Below are 25,922 nucleotides of genomic sequence, written 5' to 3' on the forward strand. Positions count from 1 at the left end.
TCTGCACATGCTCAGTGAGCCCCCCCCCCCCCCCCCCCCCCCGTGCAGTTTTGGTTTCAGTTTGGTTTCATACTGTATGCAGTGCTGTGTTATTGCTCTTGTGATTTTTATCTTTTTTCATATTTATTTTTCTAATGGACTGATCTGTTTGTCTGTTGGATCAGGAGTTCATTTGTATGGTATCTCTAAAGCATTGTGTCCCTCGATGTGAGATGTACAGTATTAATTTATTTGTCTTTTTATTTATTTAAGTTTAATTAGGATTCATTTGCACCAGTCACACTACTAGTTCAGGGGTTACCTGAGCTACTGCGTTGTGCTTCAGTTCAGCTCCTATTGGGGCTCTGAATTTTTAACATTCTGACCTTTTTGCATTATTATTATTCATTGTATTTATTATATTAATGCATGTCCTTGTATGGGCCTGGATATGATAAAAATGTGATTCTAAAGCCTTCTTTGAACAGTTCTGTGCTTTTATTTTTTTCCTGATTTCTTGTTGCTCTCTCTCTCTCTCTCTCTCTCTCTCTCTCTCACACTCTCTGTCTATGTGTTTGTTTGTTTGTTTACATGTGTGAATATGAATATGTGTGTTTGGTTGTGGGTATGTGTGCTTTGTGGGTACCAGAGGAAGATTGTAAGAGTGATGTATGTATAAATGAGATTACATATGAACAGTATGTGTCTGTTTATGTAGGTATGTATGTATGTATGTTGAAAATTCCTAATTTCTACAATTGCCATGTATTGTTTAAAAATGTATTGTTTATATTGAATAAATGACTGACAATGGGCAACAAAATGACAAGTTGTTGAAAGGAAGAGTGTAGAAGGTGCTGTTTGTATGTGACATCCCCATCACCCCCAGGGACACTGCACTGTTCAGCCAGTGCTCCAGGCTAAACTGGTGTGCTTTCTCACATAGAGGAGGATTCTTAGTGAAGGCTGCAACATCACTGTCTTTTTAAACAGGATGTGCCCCATATCAACACTGGAGGAATCGACATCCTTGAAGAGAGAGAGGCGGAGTCTTCCTTACTGTGATGTCATCACTGTGCGACATGGAGAAGAAGGGAAAAGAACCCCAGTGATGGTGGATGTGGATGGAGGAGTGCAGTTTGAAATGCGGTAATAGTGCACGAGTTCCCCCTGTCTTAAATAACCAAATCACAACCTTTGCGACTCAAACTGAAGAGCAACTCTCTACCACAGACACATCTTCTCACTACGTAAATGCAGACTGAAGACAGTGCAGAATCATTTTACCATTTTTACAAATATCCTCGCAGTGTTGGCCTTCTTTTAACATTTCAGTTCACGTAATTTTGTCCTTGAAAATGAGACAGAAATATTACAATCAATGTAAACTGTATATGGGGTTTTTTTTTTCTTTACCAACATGTACGGTATTGCACTGGGGTGAAGCTTCCTGTGATGATATATGAAGACATGAGAACATGTCAGTTGAGTCATCGTGTTATTGTGTTGTGGTAGCTGCTGATTGGGCCATTTAGCCGCATGTGACCTTTACCCTCATTCTGTTTAGATCTTTCAGTGCTATTACCGTTCTTTCCATCAACTGTTATATTTGAACACGGTTCGGCTGCACACGACACGCCTTCCTTTGACTCATACCTGTTTGAGCCCAGCTGGCGAACTGCAGCATGATTTCTAGCAGCACGAGCTCCGACATGCTTGTCTGCGCTCCCCCGATTTAGCAACACAGAGCTCTGCAGCGTGAGCATGATTGGGCATTCCAAATTGGAGAGAAAAAGGGGGGGGGGAGGGGGTTGCGCAATCAATGTTGATTTGAGACAGTGACGACAAGCACGTGCTCTCATCCAAAGCATGCTACGGTATGCAGACTTCCTATGATGCAGCCGTTTAGGAGCTGGACTTGCACAGACATGAGAGGAAGAAGAAGCTCAGAAGACTGAAGAAGAAGACTGAAGCTCAATGGGCAGACGTGCAGCTGAATCTCTCTCTTTCTCTCTCTGTCTCTCTCTGTCTCTCTCTCTCTTTCTTTCTTTCTCTCACTCTTGCTCTCTCTCCCTTTCTCTCTCCTGGAGAGAACATAGTGCTGTCAAATAAGTACCCATAATTCCCTGCTTTATTGACTGCCCATGCATCATGAGCTTAAACGGCATATTGTCTTAATCTTACTGAGAAGACCTGTCCCAGGCCTCTGCTGCCTTCACATTCACCCGAGAAGTCTGTGCTGATCACATGATGTATTTCACATGCTACCATTCACACACACAAAACAACCTTCCTTGCCATGCTTTCTTTTTAAAGATGACTTTCGTTTACAATTAATATATACATTTTTAAACGATCATTTTATTATGACTCACTGACTTAACATGACACGATGGCTATTTCTGAAACAAATCCATTTGCAGTGTTTGACTGGTAATCCGCTCTGTTAATTAGAGTATCAATGACAACAAACCATGAAATTGCAAAGGGCGTGTATTTATTGAGCTCACTGGTTTCACGTTACATCTTTACCTTGTGGTCATTGCATACAGTTCCAGAGATAACGTTAACTGGCATGTTAGCTAACTAGCTACAAACTACAGCCAATAGCAACAACCTTATTAGCATTAGCTGGCAACAACAAAAGAGAAGACTGGTGTCTGTGAAAACACATAGTTTATTACTGAACTAGATGAATAGCCACTACATGGTACAGTGAGTTTAAGATATCAACTCACGTAACTACACAGATTGAACCAATTTTTCTGACAGATGTGTAATTATCAACTGCTAGTGTCAGACTCAAGTGACAGGTGCAAGTGCATTGCAGTGACTTTGGCAGTATAAAGAGTGATAACATGTTTCACGCTCCGTGAAACTCCAGCAGTACGTTGGTCACATTTGAATCTTTGCTCATTGCCAAAAGTGATTTTTTCCTGGTGAAATGCCTGAATGTTGTAGCATACAGAGCCAGATCTTTGGCTTTGTCCAAGTACTCTGAAGTAGCTTGCTCCTTGCACTGATCTGAAGGTGACTACTGATTCAAGTCAAAGTGCTTTTCCACCTGGAAACATTGGAACTTGGGGGGGAAAAAAATGACGGAGCAAAGGATGCAAATTTCTAGCTCATAGATACAGCCCTATTTCTGAGTGGGTCGGCAGCCCTTGTGAAAAGCCAGAAAGCCGAGATCGCTCTTCAGTGAGGCCACAGACCCCATCCTCCTTCTGATTGGACCAACATGCTTCAGCCACACCCACCTACTTCCTGCCATGCCCAGCCGTACAGACACCCCACAGTGGAAACAGCATGTGTGAAGCGGATGGCCACTATGATTGAAACTCTGCAACTCAAACGGTGAGATCTTTTTTCGTAATAAGATCATCTGATGAGTGTAGACTTCTGCTGCCTAGAATGGCATTCTTTAAACTGTGGGAGATAAACACACATGCGCACACATACGTGCATGGATGCACACTCACAATAGAGACTCAGCTGTAATCACAGTTTTTTCCTTATGGAAATGAAATATGTTTGAAAATAGATTGAAATATAATATCAATATACTGCAACACTTCAATATGTTGACAAATATGCACATTGGTTCTTTAATATATTGCAATATATTATGCTCTGATGAAATATAATTTCACAGTCCATATATTTGCAATATATTGCAGTGCATTCTATTTCTGTATGGGCAGCAGCGGTGCATTTTGATCATTCACTTTCTCCTGTCCTCTTTTTCTCGTTCCTTTTATTTTCTACCTTTTTCATTTTTTTCCATTTCTGCAGTACTTATCAAGCCTCTGTGTCATTAGTGAGCCGTTTACTTGCGTGCATTAAAAACTGTGCCAGTCCTTTAACAAATTGAGGGGTCACCATTTGGATGCGAATGTCTTTGTTTTTTTTTTACACATAATTTTATTTCTTTTTTTTTTCCTCCTTTGCTTTCCTCTCTTCTGTGTCCTACATGACGTCCTCCTGGTGCTGAGTGGATTCACTGACGACCTGGAGAGTGGAGACGGGGGGGTTACTGGTGACTCACAGACAGACAGACAGACAGACGAACGTACAGACAGGCCCGGGGCACGTTCACAGGGTCAGTGAGTGCTCATGCGATTGTGTGCTGCTGCTTCTCCTCAGCTTCACTCTGACAGGGTCACACTGACAGTAAGTCCCTCGTATCTGTAACGCTCCTTGCTATAACGCCTCAGTGTCTGATTAGCCCCAGGAGAGAAGCTAAAAGCACTGGAGTCTCACCTAATTGATTTAGGCCCTGAATAAATTCGTTTATAGTAAGTATAAAGCAGACAAGTCTACCGTATTTGAGCCGATTTCTCTTTTTCTTCCGGTAAGGAACCCCGGTAGAGGCTAACTGTGTGACCTGGTCTTTAAAGCCTGATCAGAGACGGTGTGTGGGCTAGGCTAGTGGCAGAGGTGGAGGTGGAGGAGGAGGAGGAGGAGGAGGAGGAGGCATTAAACTGGCCGAGAATGTGCGTGCAGGCTGTCTGCAGTGACGCGCAGCGAAGACGTGAGATGCGTGCGCGTGTGCCGTGTGCCGTGAGAGAGGCAGCCGTGCTCTCTCACAGTTCCCAGATCGGTGGATTCTGGCCAGGAGTATCAGCTGAGGGGGTGGGGTGGTGGAGGGGGTTGGCAGTGGCAGTGGAGGATTTGGGGTGGGGGTGGGGGGGGGATACTCTGGCAGAAGCCAACAGGACTTACACAACGAGCTCATGAGGCCCCCCTCGGCTATTCGTAGCTAGCCTAAACAAACCAGCGGAGAACACACTTACTCAAGAAGTCAAATCTCCATTATTAAATATGAGCAGGTTTTCTCTCCTTACAACATGTGATTGGAGGTAGTCAGTAAAGAGATGAAGCTAGTTTTCCTGTGCTCTCCTCCACTTGAGAGTATTTCTAAACACTGCAGCTAACAAATGCTGCACAGTCAGGTATATTCAGCAAACACAGTCTAGAATACATAAAGAAGCACAGTCTGGGGTATTAAGCAAACACAGCACAATCGCGGCAATTTTAATAAACATGGCACAGTCTGGGCTATGTAACAAAAAAGCACAGCAGTCTGGGATATTTCATAAATATGGAGCAGTCTGGGATATTTAATAAACATGGTGCAGTCTGGGATATTTAATAAATATGGTGCAGTCTGGGATACTTAATAAATATGGCACAGTCTGGGATACTTATTAAATATGGCGCAGTGGGCAGAAGTGGAGCAGGGGTAAGAGCAGAGCTGTGTCTGTGATTCTGTGGAGACCCCATCACACTCTGTAGGAAAGCTGCTGTACTACACTTTCAACTGCTGCTCTGTCCTGTGTGTGTGCATGTGCGTGTGTTTGTGTGTGTGTGTGTGTGTGTGCGTGCGTGCGTTTGTGTGTGCGTGCGTGCGTGCATATGTGTATGTGTGTGTGTGTGTATGTGTGTTTGTGTGTGTGTGTGTTTGTGTGTGGATAGCTCACCTCTCCATCGCGAGTCTCGATGGTCTTGATCAGGACTGTTTTTTTGGAGTGGACTTCAGATGAGCGTTGGTGCTCCGGACTTGTTTCTATGGAGACAGAGTTCGAGCCAGGCATTTAATCACCTCGTTGCCAGCAGGTGAAGCCTGTGTGTGTGTTTCAATTTAACAGCCCAACAGTGAGACCTGCATGTGTTCCTGTGTAAACAAGAGGCAGGACCTGTATGTTTTTAAACCTTCATGCCTTACGAACCCTGTCACCTGGGGGCAGCATTCTTGAACATTGCAGTCACAGACATGTCTGCTCTCAGGTAAAAAAACTAAAGAATGCTGATGTGCGTAACAATTCATTCAGCTCGTCTATGCTTGTTATTTGCCGGTGAATTGTCTAGTGAGTAGGTGGTACTGTGTCAAGCCTGGCTTTGAACACCCTAAGGGTCTCTGCTTGCTGTGGTGTTCTTTCTGCAATGTGTCAGTGCTTACTAGCCGCATTGGTGGAAAACAATGTCTCCAGGTTACCACATAAATCTAGCTGCCATCTACATGCCATTTTGCTCTAAGTTTAGAACTTAAATGCAGAGGAGGGAATGAACCAGACAACAGCTGCTGAGTCTGAGGAGCATTGTCTCCCTCTGGTGGTAAAAATGAGTCATAACAGGAAATGGGCAGTGTGTAATAAACCGGTGTGAGCGTGACTTCTCGTTTGTGCATAAACCTTCAGCATGTAGAAAAGTTGCAGCGCCGTATTTTGTTAAAGTGAATCAAAGTTTTGTCAAAAACAAGTTTATCGAAAGCAATTGCAGGTACAGCAAAGTTAATTTAAATGTGTAACTTCTCCTGAATTTTACATTTAGAAAGGAACATTGTATATGAGTGTGACATCAGTTCATTCACCTCGGAAGCTGAGGCTGGAGTATGCCTGCACAGGAATGGAAATTCTGGAAAAGAGAGCGAAAAGATTACCAGTGAGTGGTAGCAACAGAAAGGTAACCAAAGAAATCCCACGAGGTACACATGTAATGGTTATACCATTATGTCTGGCACACACTCAAGGCCTATGCACTCATGTTCTCACAGCCATTGCACTGACATCATGGATACCCTTGAACATATATTCTGATATTCAAGAACTTCTTACTTCTAAGCTTCTCTATTTGCTCTCTCTCTCTCTCTCTCTCTCTCTCTCTCTCTCTCTCTCTCTCTCTCTCTCTCTCTCTCTCTCTCTCTCTCTCTCTCTCTCTCTCTCTCTCTCTCTCTCTCTCTCTCTCTCTCTCTCTCTCTCTTTTACCGGCTCTCCTCTCCTTCCAGCAGCTTCCTGTAGGTGGCGATCTCTACGTCCAGGGCCATCTTGACGTTGAGCAGGTCCTGGTACTCGCGCAGGTGCCTGGCCATCTCGTCCTTCATGTTGGCGATCTCGGCCTCCAGACGGGCGATGGCGTCCTGGAAGCCTCCGGCCTCCCGACCGTGCTGGTCCTCCATCTCCCTCATCTGCCTCATCAGAGACTCGTTCTGCAGAGAGTCGGGAGCGAGAGAGCGAAGCAAGAGAGAGGAAGAGTGGAAAAGAGGAAGACGATGAGGAAAAAGACAGAGAGCCAGAGAGAGAATTTGAACGTGAATTTGAGCGAGGGTGGAACACAAGGCATGTGGGGTAGGGAGAAGAGGAGGAAGATGGAGGGGAAGATGAGAGAAGTGAAGTAGGGATAGAAGTTGTGCAGGAGAGGTGCAGGCACAGGGCTCAGGATACTCACGGTCCCCTTGAGGGAGTCGATCTCGCAGGTGTAGGACTGGATCTGGTGCCTGAACTCCATGGTCTCCTGCTTGGCCTGACGCAGGGCATCGTTGTTCTTAGTCACGGCCTGGTTCAGATCTGACACCTGCAGGCAAGAGAGATGGGTTCAGACCCCACACCTGGAGACAGGTTCACACCCCACACCTGGAGACAGGTTCACAACCCTAGCACCTGAGGGACAAGTTCACACCCCACACCTGCAGACAGGTCCACACCCCACACCTGGAGACGGGTCCACACCCCACACCTCAGAGACAGCTAGCAGAACCCCCATTTGCTGCGTTGCCGCACCTTGGACTTGTACCACTCCTCAGCCTCGGAGATGTTCTTGGCGGCGATGCCCTCGTACTGGGCCCGGATGTCCCGCAGCGCTGCGGTCAGGTCCGGCTTGGACATGTCCATCTGCACCTGCACCTGCGTCTCCTGCATCTGGGCCTGCAGCTCGCGGATCTCCTGCGACGAGCATGGGGGAGGGAGGGGTGAGTACTGCACACGGAGTACTGCACACGGAGTACTGCACACGGAGTACTGCACACGGAGTACTGCACACAGAGTACTGCACACTGAGTACTGCACACAGAGTACTGCACACGGAGTACTGCACACAGAGTACCGCACACGGAGTACTGCACACAGAGTACAGCACACAGAGTACTGCACGCAGAGTACTGCACACAGAGTACAGCACACAGAGTACTGCACACGGAGTACTGCACACGGAGTACTGCACACAGAGTACTGCACACAGAGTACTGCACACAGAGTACAGCACACAGAGTACAGCACACAGAGTACTGCACACAGAGTACAGCACACACAGTACTACACACAGAGTACTGCACACAGAGTACTGCACACAGAGTACAGCACACAGAGTACTGCACACACAGTACAGCACTGGGAGTACTGCACACAGAGTACTGCACACAGAGTACAGCACACAGAGTACTGCACACGGAGTACTGCACACAGAGTACAGCACACAGAGTACAGCACACGGAGTACTGCACACGGAGTACTGCACACAGTACTGCACACAGAGTACTGCACACGGAGTACTGCACACAGAGTACTGCACACGGAGTACTGCACACGGAGTACTGCACACAGAGTACTGCACACAGAGTACTGCACAGAGTACTGCACACGGAGTACTGCACACAGAGTACTGCACACAGAGTACTGCACACGGAGTACTGCACACAGAGTACTGCACACAGAGTACTGCACGCTGCACTTAATGCTGCACTTTAATGGGCCCATTAGCAAATTTCCTTCAGACACAATGCCTGATATAATAGTGAATCAATATATAGCAATTGTGCAATAAATTGGTAAAAATAATTCAGCCTGGTTTATTAGGAACTAATTACTCTCAGGAAGTGTCTCATTTGTGTTTAACCCAAGGACCCGCAGCTCTCTCTTCCTCTGTGTTTGTATTTATTGCTCTGTATGTGTGTCATAAAATGGCACAACCCTGCCAGTCATAACTCAGTGGGCAGAACGTACTCTCATACCGTTCTCTCTCTGAGGTTTATAGTCAGGAAGGTCAGAAAGAGAGGCGGCTGCATTCCTGTTGTGTGTGGGTACGCACGTGCGCACACCCATATGCATGCGTGTGTGTGTGCGCGCACATGTATGGACGTTCATATTAACACACATTTACGCGTCCGTGTGTGGCAGTATGGCTGTGTGTGGACAGACCTCCTCGTGGATCCTCTTGAGGAAGGCGATCTCCTCCTGGAGGGTCTCGATGCGTCTCTCCAGGTCCAGCCTGGCCAGGGTGGCGGCGTCCACGTCCTGCGGGGACAACGAGGCGCGTGAAACAGGCCGCTCGCTACACACTGCGCCAGCGACACATCCGGGGGGTTCGTGGGACGGGGAGGGGGTCGGTGCAGATTCGCCCTCATGCAGACGAATTGGCAGGCGACGATCGAATGGCTGCGATATTGGCAAGTGAATTTCGAATTGTAAATTTAAATTAAGAGAGACTCACGGCTCTGAATGCAGCCAGGTTGTTCTCAGCCTCATCCTTCTGAAGAATTTCCTCCTGCAATCTGAGTGAGAGAGAGGGAGAGAGGGAGAGAAAAAGAAAGTGATGAGAGAGAGAAAGAAAGAGGAGAGAGAGAAAGTGGTGAGAGAGAGAAATGAATTGAAATTCAGAACAATACTTATTTAAATGTCTTGTACTCTCACAGATTGCTCTCGATAACACATGGAGAGGATTGTCTGCTATTTCCACAGAGCTTGGTTTGGTGTCCTTGGCATTCTATGTCTGAGTCCTTGAGCCTGTGCTCAGGTCTGTTTTTAAAAAGCACACAGTGCAGCACATGTGACTCATCCTTTTATTCCCTTACCCTCCTGCCTATAGGGTCTTTCTAATAACCTGCCCGCATACTGGCAAGACGAGACTTGAATGGCTGTGAACTGATCCATTGATTTTTGTCTGCACATCCAGTGCTGAGGTATTTAACTGAGTAAAGAGTGAAAGGGTGGGCGGAAGGAGGAGAGCGGAGGGTGATGCATCTCTTCTGCACCGAAAACCCAGTTCGGTTACTTCCTTTTATAGACTAACAATGGGACCTCCGGCGCGGACATCTTCCAGACGTCTTCCAGGAGATGGGGCTGGGATAGCCGCCAGAGGAGCGGTCCATTCCCAAATAAGCAGCGGTGGAGAGAGCCTCAGGACCAGCAGGACCAAGGTGCCTCTTTAAACGCCCTGCACTTTCTTTGAGTGATCATAAGCATGACATCATAACTTCATAAGCGCTGCACAATCAATCATGAATCTTGATGTCTCCAACAGCAAATAGGCATGTAGTGTGTGTGACACTTATGGTAATGTCAGTTGGTGGATTGGTGGTGACATAACATGCCTTATACCTACTGGCGTATGTATACATTTGTGTTTATGAATGTTTATGTAGTGCATGTGAAGGTGACATCTACTGTGTACAATGGGGTCATGTTGATGTTACGAAGGGCTATTTAAGGAAGCGGTTCCCAGTCCAGTTCCTGGAGATCTACTCTCATGTAGTTTTTCATTCCAACGCTAAGAAAGCTCACCTGTTTCAACAGCTGGACATTTCATTGGCCTGCTGATTAATGGAATCAGATGTGCTAAATTTGGGTGGAAATGAAAACCTCCAGGACAGTGGACCTCCAGGAGCAGTGTTGGGAACCACTGATTTAAAGGCAGTGCTGTTGGATTTTTTCATTGGAGTGACTCTTTGTGTGTCAGCCTAAGGGCCAATGGCCTGACATGATATGTGTGGATATGATGATGTGGGAGCGTGGAGGCCTGTGATGTAACAGGCAGTTTGCACCCCGTTGTCTCTGTGGGCTCAGGAATAGCTGACCCCCCCCCCCCCCCCCCCCCCCAGCCTCACGGGCACATGCAGCATAACCCTGCAGCTGCTCTGAGGACAGGAAGCAAAAAGGTCAAGAGCAGTGGAGAGCAAGGAGAGTCAGGGGCTGGCTAACTGAGCATGTGCAGTATGACAGGCTCCTACTGAGCATGTGCAGTGAGACAGGTTCCTACTGAGCATGTTCAGTGAGACAGGTTCCTTCTGAGCATGTGCAGTGAGACAGGCTCCTTCTGAGCATGTGCAGTGAGACAGGCTCCTACTGAGCATGTGCAGGTGCACAGCTTCTAAAGAGGAATTGTCTTTCAGGGCGTGCCAGCGGAAGTAACCATTTTTTGGCTTCTCAGCACAAATAATGACGTAATAAGCCAGCAACCTCAAAGGACCGTGCTGTAACATTTGAAGAAGAAGCTCCCTAAAAATCCAGAAACTCCAAAGTTTGCCATATGGGAAAGTGGGAACCTGTCCGCACTACATATTATAGCAAGTTATTTTGATTATACAAGGGAGAATTTCATACATTAAAATGTCTACGATAAATTGTGCAACGTGATGATTTTGCGTTCTAACCTTGATGCTGCAATCTAACAAATTCTATAGTGCAGCTACTACAAGGAGTACATCTTTTGTATCACAAATAGGAGACATTCCCAGTATCCATTGCACAAGGGGCCGATCAGGAATGATATGGTCAGCCTCCAATCTCGCCCATTGAAAACAGCGGCATCCCGTCATCCATTTATATACTGTCAATGGTTTTAAATGAGCATTTGCAAAAGAGTGCAAAGTGCATTTGTAGTAAGTAGGGCTCTAACTGAGCATGTGCAATGAGACATACCCCACTACGCATGTGCAGTAAGAAGGGCTCTAAACTGGGCATGTGCAATGAGATTTTCATTTAATTTTCCTGACATTTTCCCCACACCAAAACTATGTGCAAACTGCAGGCCTTAATATTTATAAAGCTCCATTCCTATTTGTCGATCAGATCTAATTCTTTAGACTAACCGCTCCTGTTCATTTCTAGAAATGACCCAAAAGCACCGCCAGTGCAGAATTATGATGCCATTAACCTTTCCCTTGGAGAGCAAGGGCATTCCCTGCCTGACTGGCAAACAGCACCATACTGTAGGCATGAACGGACTGAACACAAGCCACATGCAAGTTGCAAGGCTATGTATCCAATTCATTTCTGCATTCAGATAAAGCAAAAGATGTGACTCCATATGGTTTTTTGAACTCTGAAAACATTTGAACTGTGTCATACATAATTGATTCGGACCATTTGTTAATATTTCAGTTATTGAATAATTTGTCCAGTTAGCATTTTTGCATTTTTTTTTGACATTCAGCATCATGGTTTCACATTCCAGTGCTGTCAGTGAATGTGTTGATTTGTACAATCTGTATGTCGAGTACTGTAGACCTTATGGGCCAGGGAAATGTGTTATGCTTCGCCTGTAGCTAATGGCAGCAGTTTGGGGCTAGAGAGGGTCTATAGAGGGAGGGCAAATTTGGGCTGGGACAGCTGCTTTGCTTCAGGACTCATCCAACCCAACAGGTGCGTACACCTGTCTCTTCACTCAGCCCATTTACTCCTCTTCCTCGCTATTGCTCTTCCTCTTGAGAGTCTGACCCAACAGGGATATTATAAATTATGCTGTCAACCGAACATTAAACAACATTCCCCACATCTGAGCTAATGCCCACTGCTGTTCCCAGTGTACCACCCATGACCCAACTCAAGCGCTGATCTATTAATATTAACAGGAGGAGCACAAGTACCAGTGTACCCTCAAGGGAGAATCATAGACTACGCTCTCACACACACACACACACACACGCATGCACACACTCAAGCTCGCACACACACACACACACACACACACACACACACACTGGGTGAGCGTGTATTTTTAGGTTAGGGGGGGAATGTTGAGAGCAGAGAGGGCAGGATGAGAATAGCACTCCAATCTGGCAACAGCCCTGCGTGACTCTGCCCGTCTGATACTCTGGAAGTGACTGACCCCAGGTCAGCCACAGGGCACGCGCTGGTATTGTCCTGTGCGGAGGTCTCTGTGTGCAGCTGACCCCAGATAGGCCACCAAACAGGCTGTTTGGCGTCAGCCTGTGCTGCTGTCTTTGGGCTGCCGAATGGGTCCTGTGTGTTCCCTACGCATCTCCCGTACACTGACCGGTGGCTTCCTGCTCCCACACAGCTTCAGTGATTCAGCAGCTATATCGGTTTGCCGTGGGCTATAGTTAAATCACATTGCTTTCTTTAGAGAGTGACCCATAACCACCTCCAGCCCTCCACTGAATTCCTGAAGAGTTTCCAGTGCTGGTAATATTAGGAATTGTTGATGGGTGTTACTGCATGTGGTTCAGTCCCAAAATTTAGCAATGACACCCCTTAGTGACTCTTAGTAATAAACCCCACATCACATTTCAGAACCAAGTATGAGACACACAGCCACACTTCAAACATGGCACAACCAAGCAAGAGTTTATAAGGAGCAGGGGAGCGGTGACCTTTCACATGATGCAAGAGAAATGGCCTGTGTGTAGTATCTTATTCAGCTCAACCCTTACTCAGCACCATGACACAAAAAAAAAATAATACTCAGCACACAAAATGATATCACTATTAAAATTCGATGACCACTTAGTCCCTCAGAGTATGGCAGACAACATTACTTTGCTCGACTTCAAGCAGAGGGCTGAACGAGAAGCGAAATGCATATTAGTTTAGAGCAACGCTTATTCGTTGATAATGAAAGGCAGTGAGATGAGATGAGGATGCAGTTTGGTTCTCTCTAACTCTCATCTTTCTCCCTTTCCACCTCATCCTTCTTTCTTTCTTCTTCTTCTCTTTTCCTCGCAAAGTGTCCTGACCCTTTTTCTCTCTCTCACGCGGAGCCCCCGCCCCGAGCCTCACCTGAGCTTGAGCTTCTGCAGGTCGTCGGCCAGGTTGTCCCGCTCCACCTCCACGCGGGCCCTCTGATTGGTCAGCGCCTCCACCTGGCGACGCAGGTCCCGCATCTCGTCCTCGTACATGTCGGCGACGCGCGTGGGCTCGCGGGCGCGCAGCCGCTCGATCTCCACCACCAGCGTCTGGTTCTGCTGCTCCAGGAAGCGCACCTTCTCGATGTAGCTGGCGAAGCGGTCGTTCAGGTGCTGCAGCTCGGCCTTCTCGTTGGTGCGCGTCTGCAGGAAGTCCTGGTTCATGGCGTCGGCCAGGCCGAAGTCCAGCGTCTCGCCCAGGCCGGCGTAGGAGCGGGAGGCGCCCGCCGCCGCGCCGCCGCCGTAGCCCGAGGAGGAGGAGGCGCGGTAGCTGGAGTAGCTCGGGTACGAGGAGCTCTTGGTCATCTCGTAGGTGCGGGAGGCCATCTTGGAGGAGCCGGAGCCGCGCCCGGAGAGCACGGAGCGGGACAGCGAGGCGGGGAGGCCGAAGCCCGAGCCGAAGGTCCGGCGGTAGGAGGAGGCGGACTGGGCGGAGGAGGCGTACGAGCGGCTCATGGCTGGCGGGAGTTCCGTGGGACGTGGCGCGGCGAAGGGCAGGAGAGACCGGGGCTGGAGGCGCGAATACAGTGAGGGGCGCTCCGTCCCAAATCCGCCTATTTGTAGCTGCCCCCGCCCCCTTTCACTCTTCCCCCCCTCACAGGCCCTCCTTTGTTCCCTCCCACCTTACCCCACCTCCCTCTATTTCTCTCCCTCTGTCTCTCTCATTCCCTTTTTCTGTGATATCAGCTGTCGCAGTCCTGGATTCCAGTAGCCATTTGGGGCCACTGTCAGGGGACATGTGTGTGTGTTTGTGTGTGTGTGTGTGTGTGCGTCTGTGTGTGTGTGTGTGTGTGTGTGTGTTTGTGCGTGTGTGTGTGTGTGTGTGTGTGTCTGTGTGTGTGTGTGTGTGTGTGTGTGTGTGTGTGTATCCAGCCTCCAGGCTGCTGTTTAAATGAAACCCCATGGTTGAAGTCGAGACAGAACACCTTTGTGGCACTTCCAATGTTTTCACCTTTCAAATCTCCAAACTGCATTTCTTCAGACGACGTTCTTGGAAAGATGAAATTAGATGCCAATGTGGAGTGGTGGTAAGATACCTTAACTGAGGACTGACGCAACTCCTACTTCTATAGCAAGTGTCTTTGCTCAGAATCTTTTGGGAATCAATACAAATCCATAAATAGTGCTCAGGATAGCCATAACCATAACCAACCTAATGCCAACCTATATTCATAATCTATGTCCACATGTGTATCATCAGAACTCTTGATGAGGAACAAAGTAATGTATGCGTATAATGTGTAATATAACTATCAAAAGAATAATACAATTAGAAAGAAAAGTTAGCACTTGAAGATGATGAGTGCTGACTTCTCTTTCTTTTTTTATGATTCGTTATCGAGTTTCAGCATCAGACAAAGTTAAAAGAGTTCATCTTTGTAAGTTTATTACCTCCGCCGAGGAGGTTATGTAATGATGTCTGTGCGTCCGTCCATCCGTTTGTCCGTCCGTGAAAGACATATCTGGAAAAGTCATCGCCGGACTGCCATGAAATGTAGTGTGCGCATTGATGCCAGGGGTAGGATGTACAGGGGCAGGCAGTATTTCAACACATGCCATTGTAGTTAGTCAATACATTTTTTTGACATTTCATATTTTATATACAAATATATTACATTACATTACAGGCATTTAGCAGACGCTGTTATACAGAGCGACTTACACAACTTTGACATTGCATTTTACATTGTATCCATTTACACAGCTGGATATATATCTACTTAACTCCACATTTGGTTTTAGAAAGATTGTCAGTCTGTAGAATGTATTTCCTGATGACACACTCCGCTGACATCACAGCTCAATAATGTGAGGAGGCGGGGTCACCCTGCTCTGAGCTCCCTCAGGGGCTGCGCAGCGCTAACGCGCGTCTCGGAGCGAACAGGAACACCGGGGCCAATCGGGCTCTATAAGGAAAGGCATCCCTGGTCCAGAGGTGTGCGCTGGCTCTTCCCATCGCGCCGAGTAAATCATCATTCTGTGTCTCAGAACACGTAAACACCGGGTGCCTTTAACGGTTGTGTCATAAACACGGCAGGCTCGGGGCGGAATGCTGTGAATTCTGGGAGCTGGGGGGTGGAGAGACGGGGTCCGAAGCCCCCTCGGGATACGCCAGGCCGGGCGCCGCGCCCGAGCGACACGCCGGGACGCAGTCGGTCCTCGACAACGGCGTTGAGCCGGAGGTTCGTCGTGCGGCAACGCAAGCGTGTGCAGATGGGGCCAGAGACCGAGATCGTAACCAGGGGCGATGCTGAATGTGTACTCCAGTTAAATGGCTGCGTGTTCCCCACGTTGATTCTCATAGGGAGTGAGACATGGCTGAGGCCTCAGGTCAGACGGGCTGAAAGGTCAGGTACAGACCTTACCTTGGGCTGTGTTTTCGACCTCTCCTCGCTGTCAGAAAAATAATGGGCTAACATTTGAGAGAGGGAGAGAGGGATGCGTCTTCTGGCTCTGTTTTGTGACATGGCCTCTGGAAAGAACAGACTGAGAGATTGTGTGTGTTTTTTTTTTTTTCGAGCGTGCTGCCTCTTCCTTGCCATTAAAGGGAAATTGCGAACTCATACCATACTTGTGTGCTGCAGAGTTTGAGCTGCTTATGTTTGTGTTAGCCAGTTCTTCAAATCCATCTACAAATTCTACTCTGTATTGTTACTCTCTGCCATTAGAAAGATGCCAGCATTGATCTGTGCTTCCAAGGACTGTAATTATGAATATTTATGTGCCTTCTGTTTTTTTGGTATTAAAACTATGAAACACAGAAGTTAACAATCAACTGAAAAAGGCATAATGGATAATAGTATAATATGTAGACAACAGCCTAAAAAAGTTAATGAATTAAATGAATGGGAATGTGAAAGTACTACTATATGTTATATAGGCCAGAAGAATAAATAATATAGGAGAAAATGTACATTTCATGTCATATGTTAAATTGGAGTATAAGGTAGGTAGCTAGCTGTGATCTGATAGCTTTTCCTCTGCTCGCCACACCCAAATAGTCAATGTTCAGGTAAACCTCAGGTAAGTGAAAGTGCGTACTGTGGAGGTGAAGTGAAGCTGATCTCATTCCTGTGGTAACGGGGACTCAGTCTCATGATTAAAATGTCATCACGCAGGCATGTTACCAAATACGAGCCCAACACCCCCCCCCCCCCCCAAAAAAAAACCAAACTTCCTCCGCCTGGGGTAACAGTTCTGCACTCCACAGCTGCTGGTGTCACCGCTATATTTAGAGCTTCAGAAACAACACTGTCACCATTCCAGCCTCCCTGGGGCTCGTCAGGGAAGACAGGAGCTGACAGTGGACTGTAAACATCCCCTCCGACTTAAACTTTCCTTCTCTCTCTCTCTCTCTCTCTCTCTCTCTCACACACTCACTCACTCAGTCTCTCTCTCTCTGTCTGCTCTCTCTCACTCAGCACTATATATGGGAGAGGGATGTTGTGGGTGATGCTCTTTCATAAAGAATGCAGATACAAGTGATAATGACTGGTAGGAACCTCTCTTCCACTTGTATGAGATGGTTGCCTCCTTGAATAAATAGGACACCTTCCTGCTCACCACCTCTCTTTCTCAAATCATTTTCAGTTTCCAAAGCAAAGGTTATAAACAACATAGCATAGCACATATATAACAACATCAGAAAACCAGACTGACAAGAGGAGAGCCTCCCTCAATGATGACATTTATGTACCGCCAGTATTGCGGAGTAGTTTGACTACATGTAGTTAAGTACATGTTGCTGAACTAGTAATTTAATTACATTTTGCAGCAGTTTTCTGGTAGTTCAATGACATTCAAATGTGTGTAGAGGTTGTCATAGTTCATTACTTTTTTTGTCATTTTGAGGTGTAGAAGAATTCATTTCTCACATGCATGTCATGTTTGGGGAAACATGATAATGATTTTTACAAAGTAGTTCGAACTACAGTTTTTGAGTAATTGTGGTTTTGAAAGCTACATTTCTGTGTAGGGTAGCTTTCATGTAGTCTGACTACTGTCAGTATGAAGTATTTGGTGGTTTGTACAACTACGTTTTCAGAGTAGTTTCCCCAACACTGTGCTCTGTAGAGCTCCCATATCCAAAGTCTCCAAAAGCCTCCAAAGCTCTATATTACCAGGACAGAAAGAATGAGTAACTTTCTGTCTATCGTGGAGCTCACATGGCATATAGAAAGGTCTTGGCAGTGAGAGGGGGAGGTGGCAGGAAGGGGAGGTGTGACTCCAGGTTTAAATGCCAGGGCACACTAACAGAAGGGATTTAAGGAACATGTGAATGGTGACAGGTGCTCTTTCTACATGCCACTGTTGCCAGGCAACGGGTGCAAACACAAAGTTTCAGATTCCTTTATGATTAGCCTTGAGAGGAGATATTGCATTATTCTCCACACTGAGATTATTATTAATAATAATAATAATAATAATAATAATAATAATAATAATGTCGGTAGCTTTTACTATAACTTTTTTTAACACGTTTTTAATTGATCCTCAGTCCTGGATTTTAGGTAGCACTTACTTTGTCTTAGTACATGTACAATCTAACAAGAAACTTACAACAAAAGCAAGACTAGAGAGAATCAATCCCTAAACTGGAGGTATAATGTCGCAGCGAAATATATTTTTTTCAGCGTTGCAAAAAGACCGTCATATGGAAGAGGATTAGGGCCACGTGAAAACATTTTTTGAGTTCTGACTTTAAAGTCAGAATTCTGAGTTATGACTTTAATCTCTGACTTTAAAGTCAGAACTCAAAATTTTTTTTACATATGCCCCTAATCCTCTTCCGTACCGTCGAAATGTTAAATTTTTTCTGTACTGGTTGTCCTAAACCACCAAGCAAACAGGGGGCGTGATTCTTTCTGAACATACGTCTTTAACAGACTATCTGGGGAGGAATCTGTCACTCGAGGAGCGAGGATACTGTACTGCGCAAAATTCTGCGCAGGTTTATGAATTGTATCTTGTTGAGATTGGCTAATGTGAACGGCACGTTACTAATCTGAACCATCTGGATTATGTGATGATCTGTGCACAGTTTTTAAAGACTTGACACCCTCGAACAATGTGTATGTACGATACGTAGTTGCGCTTTGACGTAAACGACTGCTGCCACTTTCTTTCTTTCTTAGGATAGTCGGGCAGATGCGTCGTTGATGCAGGTAAGATAGCTAGTAGTATTGGCAGGTGACAAGAAGTTTACTATCGCTAGTTTTACGAAATGTATAACTGGTAATAGAGCGATATTAGCTGGAGTTTGACGAGCTAAATCTTTACGTTAGCTAGCAAATACCGGCAAATATTGTCAGTTTACTATCGGAAACTGTGGAAAGCTCGTTTCATGATTTCCAAACATTAGCCAGCTCTATATCAAACAAACAAGTAGCCTGAGTTGTGTTTCAAGTTGGCCAGCTAGTTGGCTTGCAGTGTAATTCTCTTGAGTTTGTATCTATGAAGGTTTGGGGCTGTCTTTAATTCCCCCCAAAATGATCTACTGCTTATGATTATTTATGTTCCACAATAATGCTTACAAAGAGTCCTCAGAGTCAAAATCAGCACAACAATTAAACTTGCTGTGTGTTTTGTGATAAAGTACTTTAGCTGCTTAACTACGTATGTGAATAATTATCCCTGATTTCTTCTAACTGATTTCATTCCTTCACCAGTCCATAATCATGAAACCCTCAAAGGAAGCCGTGCATGCCGCTGCAAAAGAATTCATGCTCTTCTTGAATCGCGGGGTATCTCCATATCACGGTAACTTTAATTTGAATTTGAATTAATTTTCGGTTGCGATTTGAAATCCAGCTGAGCACGTTTCAGCTGAAACCTGAAGACATGACACAAGTCAAGTATATATTGTATAGGCAAAGATGGTAAATTGGTCTTTGGCTTTTGCAAATATCTCGGAATCTGATAATAGCTCAGAGTGCATCAGATTCATCGGTATTTATTATCTCCTTGTAACTTGATACTTGATTAAACCTGCTTCTATTCAGTGATGAGGCAGGCTGGAAGGAGAACTTTGTCTAAAAGGTGAATATTCTTAGTTCCACCAATGTGGACGTTGATCCTAAGATAAACCCAGACAGATTCTTGCTGGCACAGGCAGGATTATGTCGGCCTAGGTGTACTAACCTTTGACCTTCTTGTGCGCTGGCAGACAGCGCAAGTGATACATTGTGGTGGCACATTAACCTTACCGCTTGTGTTTTCTGTGTTATTGGTTGTTAGGCTACTTTATGGTTTCTCCTGCCTATAGTGTTCACCTGCCGTTTTCCTTCGTAGTGGTGGAGGAGTGCAAGTCTCGGCTGTTGGGAGCTGGCTTCACAGAGCTTAAGGAGGCCGATCACTGGGATATTAAACCAGCCAGTAAGGTGTGTTTGTTTGTTTGTTTGTTTTTTTGTTTGTTTGTTTGTTTGTTTGCTTGTTCATTCACATCCTGAAGTTGTGAACCAGGATGGAAACCCAAAGCTTGTCTCTCACTTGGGCCTTGTCTGCTTGTGCACAGTATTTTGTGACCAGGAACTACTCCACCATCGTGGCGTTTGCAGTGGGCGGGCTGTACCAGCCGGGGAACGGCTTCAGTCTGGTTGGGGCTCACACGGACAGCCCCTGCCTGAGGGTGAGGCCTGGGGACGGGAGATGGGGTGCTCTGTGAGGGATGTGGGGAGATGTGCAGGTGTGACGGGGGTACACCTGTCTGCTTCAAGCCTGGTGGAAGCAGCACTAGAAATCTCCCTGTTTTTTGCGGCGTAACCAACATTTTGTAAGCAATCAGATAAATGCAGTGGAGGCAGGTCTAAGCTTACTATGGTGATTCAGACAGAACCATGAGATATAAAGAGGTAGTTCAATGGAAAGAGAAACTGTGCCGAAAATATGTCAAACTTTCAGAAACCGCCCTTTGATAATCTGACTGATCAACTACGACTACTACTACAGTAAGTGCAGTTCCCGGAAAAGCAAAGCGAGAGGCTCTTTAGGTGTGACCGTCTGGGTTCTGAGACAAGGGTGTGTGGGTGATGGGGAAGATCCGGGGTGTGGGGGGATCAGTGCTGAGTGAAATGTGGGCGTTGGCTCAGTGTGATGCGTACGGTGGCCCGTGCGTACCTGTGTGCAGGTGAAACCGCGCTCTAAGAAGACCCGGCAGGGCTGCCTGCAGGTGGGGGTGGAGTGCTACGGAGGGGGCATCTGGAACACGTGGTTCGACCGGGACCTGACCGTCGCCGGTCGCGTTATGGTCAAGGTAGGAAACGCCTGGGTGCGCCCTGGTGCGTGTGTTTTCTGTGTGCACTTATGCACGTGCATCGGAAGGCAAGTGTGTGTGTATGTGCGTGCGTGCGTGTGCGTGTATGTGCGTATGCATGCGTATGTGAGTGTGTGTGTGCATTCGCATATCTGTTAAGTCTGTACCTATATAGAGTTTATGATTCTATGGTTGCTGTATGTTAATATGTTTTCCTGTATGAGTGTTGTTATGAACTGAAGCGGTTATGATCGTGCTTGTGCATGTTAAGGCGTGTTCACGGGATGCGTGTGCGTGTTAACGCGTGTTCACGGGATGCGTGTGCGTGTTAACGCGTGTTCACGGGACGCGTGTGCCTCTGCAGAGCGGCGAACGCCTTGTGCATCGTCTGGTCCACGTGCCCCGCCCCCTCCTGAGAATCCCTCACCTGGCCATTCACCTGCAGCGCGACATCAACGACTCCTTCGGCCCCAACAAGGAGAACCACCTGTGAGTGAGGGAGGAGCCGAGCTGGGGCTTGGGGTGTGACATTTCCCAAAAGTCTCTACTGAAGGACTTCAGATTCCGCTTTTATATCACTTTATGTGATGCTGATCTTTTCCCGTACTCTCTTTCTGTCTCTCTCTCTCTCTCTTTCCGTTTCTCTCCTCCCCCAGGGTGCCCATCCTGGCCACTGCGGTCCAGGAGGAGTTGGAGACGGGCTGCTCTTCGTCTGGTGATGCCTGCAACGCTACCACCACGGTAACAGGGATACAAGCTTTTTAATTATAATGCACTGTGTGTGTGTTCGTGTGTTGTGTGTATATGTTTGTGTATATATATGTACAGTATATTTAATGTGTGTGTGTGTGTGCGTGCAATGCGTATATATAATATGTCATGTAAACAGTGTATAACATACTGTGTGTGTTAGGCGGAGAAGCACCACTCCGTTCTGATGCAGACTCTGAGCACCGAGCTGGGTGTGCAGGCTGAGGCGCTGCTGGACTTTGAGCTGTGTTTAGCCGACACTCAGCCTGCGGTGAGTCTCGCCCTGCCCCGCCCTGCCCTGCCCCTCCCTGCACTGCCCCGCCCCGCCCTGCCTTGCCTCTCCCCACACCGCCCTGCAGTCTCCCCCACCTGTACCACACTCTGCCTCCCTCTGTACTGTCTCTGTATAATTCGCTGTTTCATTTCAGCAGTTTGTCTATGCGAAATATAGTGTTACTGTCTGTTAATGAATAGCTGTTGACGTGTCTGCGTTTGTGTTCACAGGCGCTGGGTGGAGTGTACGAGGAGTTCATCTTCTCTCCTCGTCTGGATAACCTGCACAGCTGCTACTGCGCCCTGCAGGTGGGTCTGCGCCCAAACGGCCTCCTCTACAGTCACGTGACCAGTCATGCAGTTACACGCCACACGCGTGTACAGACGCACACTCCGCTTTCTTCTACAGATACACAGCCGCTCTGGTGTTCATGCTCCACCCACTCTTATAGATGCACAGTAATGCATGCCTTTGCACTCCACACTCTCCTACAGACGGCACTCCCTGTCCTTCACATCCACTCCATACCCTTCCGTTGTGTCTCACTCTCATGGACCGCTCATGCAGTTCAGCTCCACATGCTTCAGATGTTACAGTATTGTAATGTAATGTCTGTCCCTCCCCAGGGTCTGATAGAGTCCAGCAGCTCTGCTGACTCTCTGTCCAAAGAACCCAACATCCGCATGGTGACTCTGTACGACAACGAGGAGGCAAGTTCACCCCTCCAGATGCACAGCGAACCGTGTTTGCCGGGTCCCAGGGGGGTCCCTGCTGCACTAATGGCACATAATAACACACGAATGCGATCGTGTTTATGCGTTTCCCAGAGCGCGCCGCGCGCTAACGCGTGTCATTCTGCAGGTGGGCTCGGAGAGCGCCCAGGGGGCCATGTCCAACCTGACCGAGCTGATCCTCCGTCGCCTGGCGGCCACGCCCGGGAACCTCACCGCCTTCCAGGAGGCCGTGCCCAAGTCCTTCATGATCAGCGCCGACATGGCCCACGCACTGCACCCCAACTACCAGTCAGTCTGACCCCCCCCCCCCCCCGTCTCTATCTGTACCCTGACTACCGGTTGGTCTGTGACTTTGGAGAGCACTGTAATGAGGTCGTTTCTCCTCTTGGTGTCACTGTTGCACCCATATTTACTGGTGTGCTTATGTACTGTCTGTATTTATATGTGTACGTATGTATGTATGTATGTAATGTGCATACACACACACACACACACATACTGGCCATTACAGGCTTTATACCAGCTGACAGTTTAATTTCCCCCCCCCACCTCCCCCTCCCCAGAGAGAAGCATGATGACAACCACAGACCAGCCTTCCACAAGGTACGGAATCCTATGCTATAACTTTCCTCTACGAACTGCTGCAGTTTCTTCATAAGTAGTACAGACACTCTGTAGTAAAAATGCCCCACTATTTCCCCTTCTTTCGTTTGTGTGAGTTTCTGGCCTGCGGCGCTCGTGACCGCACTGTTCCTGGGTAAAATCTGAGCTTTGGATCGTGTCGTGTGTTTTAAGGGCTTCGCCTGGCTTGGAGCCAGGGTTCTCTACGCCTTTGACAAGCAAGCCGACGCTGAGATTGAAATTGCCCATATATTATCTTATTCTCTCTTTTTTTTTTTTTTTTCCTGAACGGGAATGAAATTCATCCGTTTAATTATATATATATTTTTTGCTGAGTTGCTCGTTTGAAGCGGTGAAAGGATTTGTTCCTGTGCGGGAAGGCCTCGGACCCTGAGCTCGATCTCTGAGCCTCAGACTGTGAGCCTCGAACCCTGAGCCTCAGACTGTGAGCCTCGAACCCTGAGCCTCAATCTCTGAGCCTCAGACTGTGAGCCTCGAACCCTGAGCCTCAGACTGTGAGCCTCGAACCCTGAGCCTCAGACTGTGAGCCTCGAACCCTGAGCCTCAGACTGTGAGCCTCGAACCCTGAGCCTCAGACTGTGAGCCTCGAACCCTGAGCCTCAGACTGTGAGCCTCGAACCCTGAGCCTCAGACTGTGAGCCTCGATCTCTGAGCCTCAGACTGTGAGCCTCGAACCCTGAGCCTCGGACCCTGAGCCTCGGACCCTGAGCCTCGAACCCTGAGCCTCAGAGCGCTGTGCTTCCGTCCTCAGGGCCCCGTCATCAAGTTCAACAGCAACCAGCGCTACGCCACCACGGCCGTGACCGCGTCCGTGCTGCGCGAGATCGCGGCGCGGGCGGGCGTGCCCCTGCAGGTAAACGCCCCCCCCTCCTGGCCCTGTCTCTTACCTCCTTTCTTCACTTTATTTCTTCTCTCTTTTTCCCTCTCTGTTCTCCTTCCTTGCCAGGGCTCTGTGGCCCCTAACAATTGGGGATGAGAAGTGTCAGGAACCTATAGTTGGGAGGAGTGGTGGTTTTCACCGGCTGCCATGCAGTAAAATGGTAAATGGACTGCATTTATATAGCGCTTTTATCCAAAGCGCTTTACAATTAATGCCTCTCATTCGCCAGAGCAGTTAGGGGTTAGGTGTCTTGCTCAAGGACACTTCGACACACCCAGGGCGGGGTTTGAACCGGCAACCCTCCGACTGCCGGGCAATCGGTCTTACCTCCTGAGCTATGTCGCCCCAGCAAAATGTGCAGCGTGAAGTCAACGCTAACAATGTTAATAAACAAGCCCCCCCCAGTGATAAGTGTGTGCTCTGTCAGGGTGAACTTTGGCTTATTTAAACCTAGCCATTTTGCTCTGTGTGTTCTCACACTTGCCACTAGGGGTCCTTGGAGTGAGGGACAGTCAGTGCAGAGTACAGTATGTGCTTTAGAGCAGTGGTTCTCGAACTCGGTCCCGGGGGGCCACTGTGCGTGCTGGTTTTCATTCCAAGCTCAGCAGCAATCCCAGAATTTTAACAAGGGGGTCCTGAGGTGAGGTAAGGGGGCGCAGGTGTGCGGGTGTAAAAGCCTCTCTCCCGCACGGCTCCCCGGCGCCGTGGAAACGCGTGACCGCGGCGCCATGCCCGTCTCTGTGCCCCCAGGACGTGATGGTGAGGAACGACAGCCCGTGCGGGACCACCATCGGCCCCATCCTGGCGGCCCGCCTGGGCATCCCGGTGCTGGACCTGGGCTCGCCCCAGCTGGCCATGCACTCCATTCGGGAGATGTGCTGCACCTCCGGGGTCCTGCAGTCCACCGCCCTGTTCAAGGTGCGCTCCTCTATATTCCTGCACCTCCGCTGTCAGAGCCAGTCTGTGACGCCGTCGGCGTATGTAAGAATCGCACTGCTAGCTGGCTAACGGCTGCAGTCTCTCAATCCACTGCTCCGTTTCATAATGACTTGTTATAGCGCGCTTCAGACCTTCCAAACTAACCATTCGGTACATTTCCGGCTGGAATGTTTTACAAAAATTATATTTTATATTTACTACATAAATTATATTACGTGAAGGATAAAAACTGAAAATGATTTTCTCTGATGAAAAATGACTCAAAGTACATGTTGGATTGTGGCCATCCGATTTCGATGTTCCCTAGCATCTGTTTGGGGGGGGGGGTGATGTAATTGAGGTGAGACGGCGCAGTGGATCGCAGTGTTAGGGGGTGTTTAACGCACCCCCCCCCCCACATCTGTCCTCTCTCCTCCCCCCCCCCCCCCCCCCCCATCTGTCCTTCTCTCCCCAGGGCTTCTTTGAGCTTTTCCCTGCTGTGCGGAGTCTGGTGACCGTGGACTGAGCGTGCGAATCTGAGAGAGCCTCGTCTCTCTGCGTTAACTCTCACGCCACAAGCCCACCAACACCACTTCCCCCCCCCCCATTTTAAAATACTTGGCGTCTACAAAATTGTACTTTTTTTGCAAGGTAGGAATTAAATTGATGAGCCCCATGGGAGCACTGTTGTTTGTATTTGTTTGAATGTCCCATGCATACGTGTAGAATCTCACGGAGGTTGAATGATGGTATTAGAAGGGGTGGGAGTTCAACGCTGGAATAATTTCAATTGGTTCCTT

The 25,922-nt window shown here is 47.8% G+C and overlaps 2 protein-coding genes across 3 annotated transcripts; one reads left to right on the top strand and one right to left on the bottom strand.

The window, feature by feature from the left end:
• Window positions 1-2,636: 2,636 nt before the first annotated feature.
• On the bottom strand, window positions 2,637-14,198 carry desma (desmin a). 2 transcript variants are annotated; one of them, XM_035393542.1, is made up of 10 exons: window positions 13,548-14,198; window positions 9,241-9,301; window positions 8,949-9,044; window positions 7,536-7,697; window positions 7,204-7,329; window positions 6,744-6,964; window positions 6,350-6,393; window positions 5,460-5,545; window positions 4,702-4,743; window positions 2,637-3,987 (listed from the first exon to the last, which is right to left on the bottom strand). In XM_035393542.1, the coding sequence occupies exons 1-9, from the start codon at window positions 14,126-14,128 to the stop codon at window positions 4,729-4,731; spliced, it is 1,392 nt and encodes a 463-aa protein (XP_035249433.1). In that variant the 5' UTR covers window positions 14,129-14,198; the 3' UTR covers window positions 2,637-3,987; window positions 4,702-4,728. The 2 variants fall into 2 exon arrangements, with proteins under 2 accessions (XP_035249433.1, XP_035249432.1); XM_035393541.1 differs by lacking the exon at window positions 4,702-4,743.
• Window positions 14,199-18,594: 4,396 nt separating this feature from the next.
• On the top strand, window positions 18,595-25,798 carry dnpep (aspartyl aminopeptidase). Its single transcript, XM_035393540.1, has 15 exons — window positions 18,595-18,837; window positions 19,342-19,432; window positions 19,964-20,052; window positions 20,187-20,300; window positions 20,799-20,924; window positions 21,289-21,413; window positions 21,581-21,665; window positions 21,838-21,945; window positions 22,179-22,256; window positions 22,575-22,658; window positions 22,810-22,970; window positions 23,246-23,285; window positions 24,076-24,177; window positions 24,955-25,122; window positions 25,598-25,798. Exons 1-15 carry the CDS (start codon window positions 18,832-18,834, stop codon window positions 25,646-25,648), a joined length of 1,428 nt encoding a protein of 475 aa, XP_035249431.1. The 5' UTR covers window positions 18,595-18,831; the 3' UTR covers window positions 25,649-25,798.
• The last annotated feature ends 124 nt before the right edge of the window (window positions 25,799-25,922 follow it).

The sequence above is a fragment of the Anguilla anguilla genome, chromosome 15 (genome assembly GCF_013347855.1).
Source record: "Anguilla anguilla isolate fAngAng1 chromosome 15, fAngAng1.pri, whole genome shotgun sequence".
Classification (NCBI taxonomy): Eukaryota; Metazoa; Chordata; class Actinopteri; order Anguilliformes; family Anguillidae; genus Anguilla; species Anguilla anguilla.

Coding starts and splice junctions, on each gene's coding strand:
- desma (XM_035393541.1), bottom strand. CDS start 14,128: ATGAGCCGCTCGTACGCCTCCTCCGCCCAGTCCGCCTCCTCCTACCGC. Junction 9,045..9,240: donor ACCTGGCTGCATTCAGAGCC/GTGAGTCTCTCT, acceptor TTGTCCCCGCAG/GACGTGGACGCCGCCACCCT. Junction 5,546..6,349: donor CTCCAGCCTCAGCTTCCGAG/GTGAATGAACTG, acceptor CTGTCTCCATAG/AAACAAGTCCGGAGCACCAA.
- dnpep (XM_035393540.1), top strand. Junction 21,946..22,178: donor TAGCCGACACTCAGCCTGCG/GTGAGTCTCGCC, acceptor TTGTGTTCACAG/GCGCTGGGTGGAGTGTACGA. Junction 23,286..24,075: donor ACAGACCAGCCTTCCACAAG/GTACGGAATCCT, acceptor TTCCGTCCTCAG/GGCCCCGTCATCAAGTTCAA.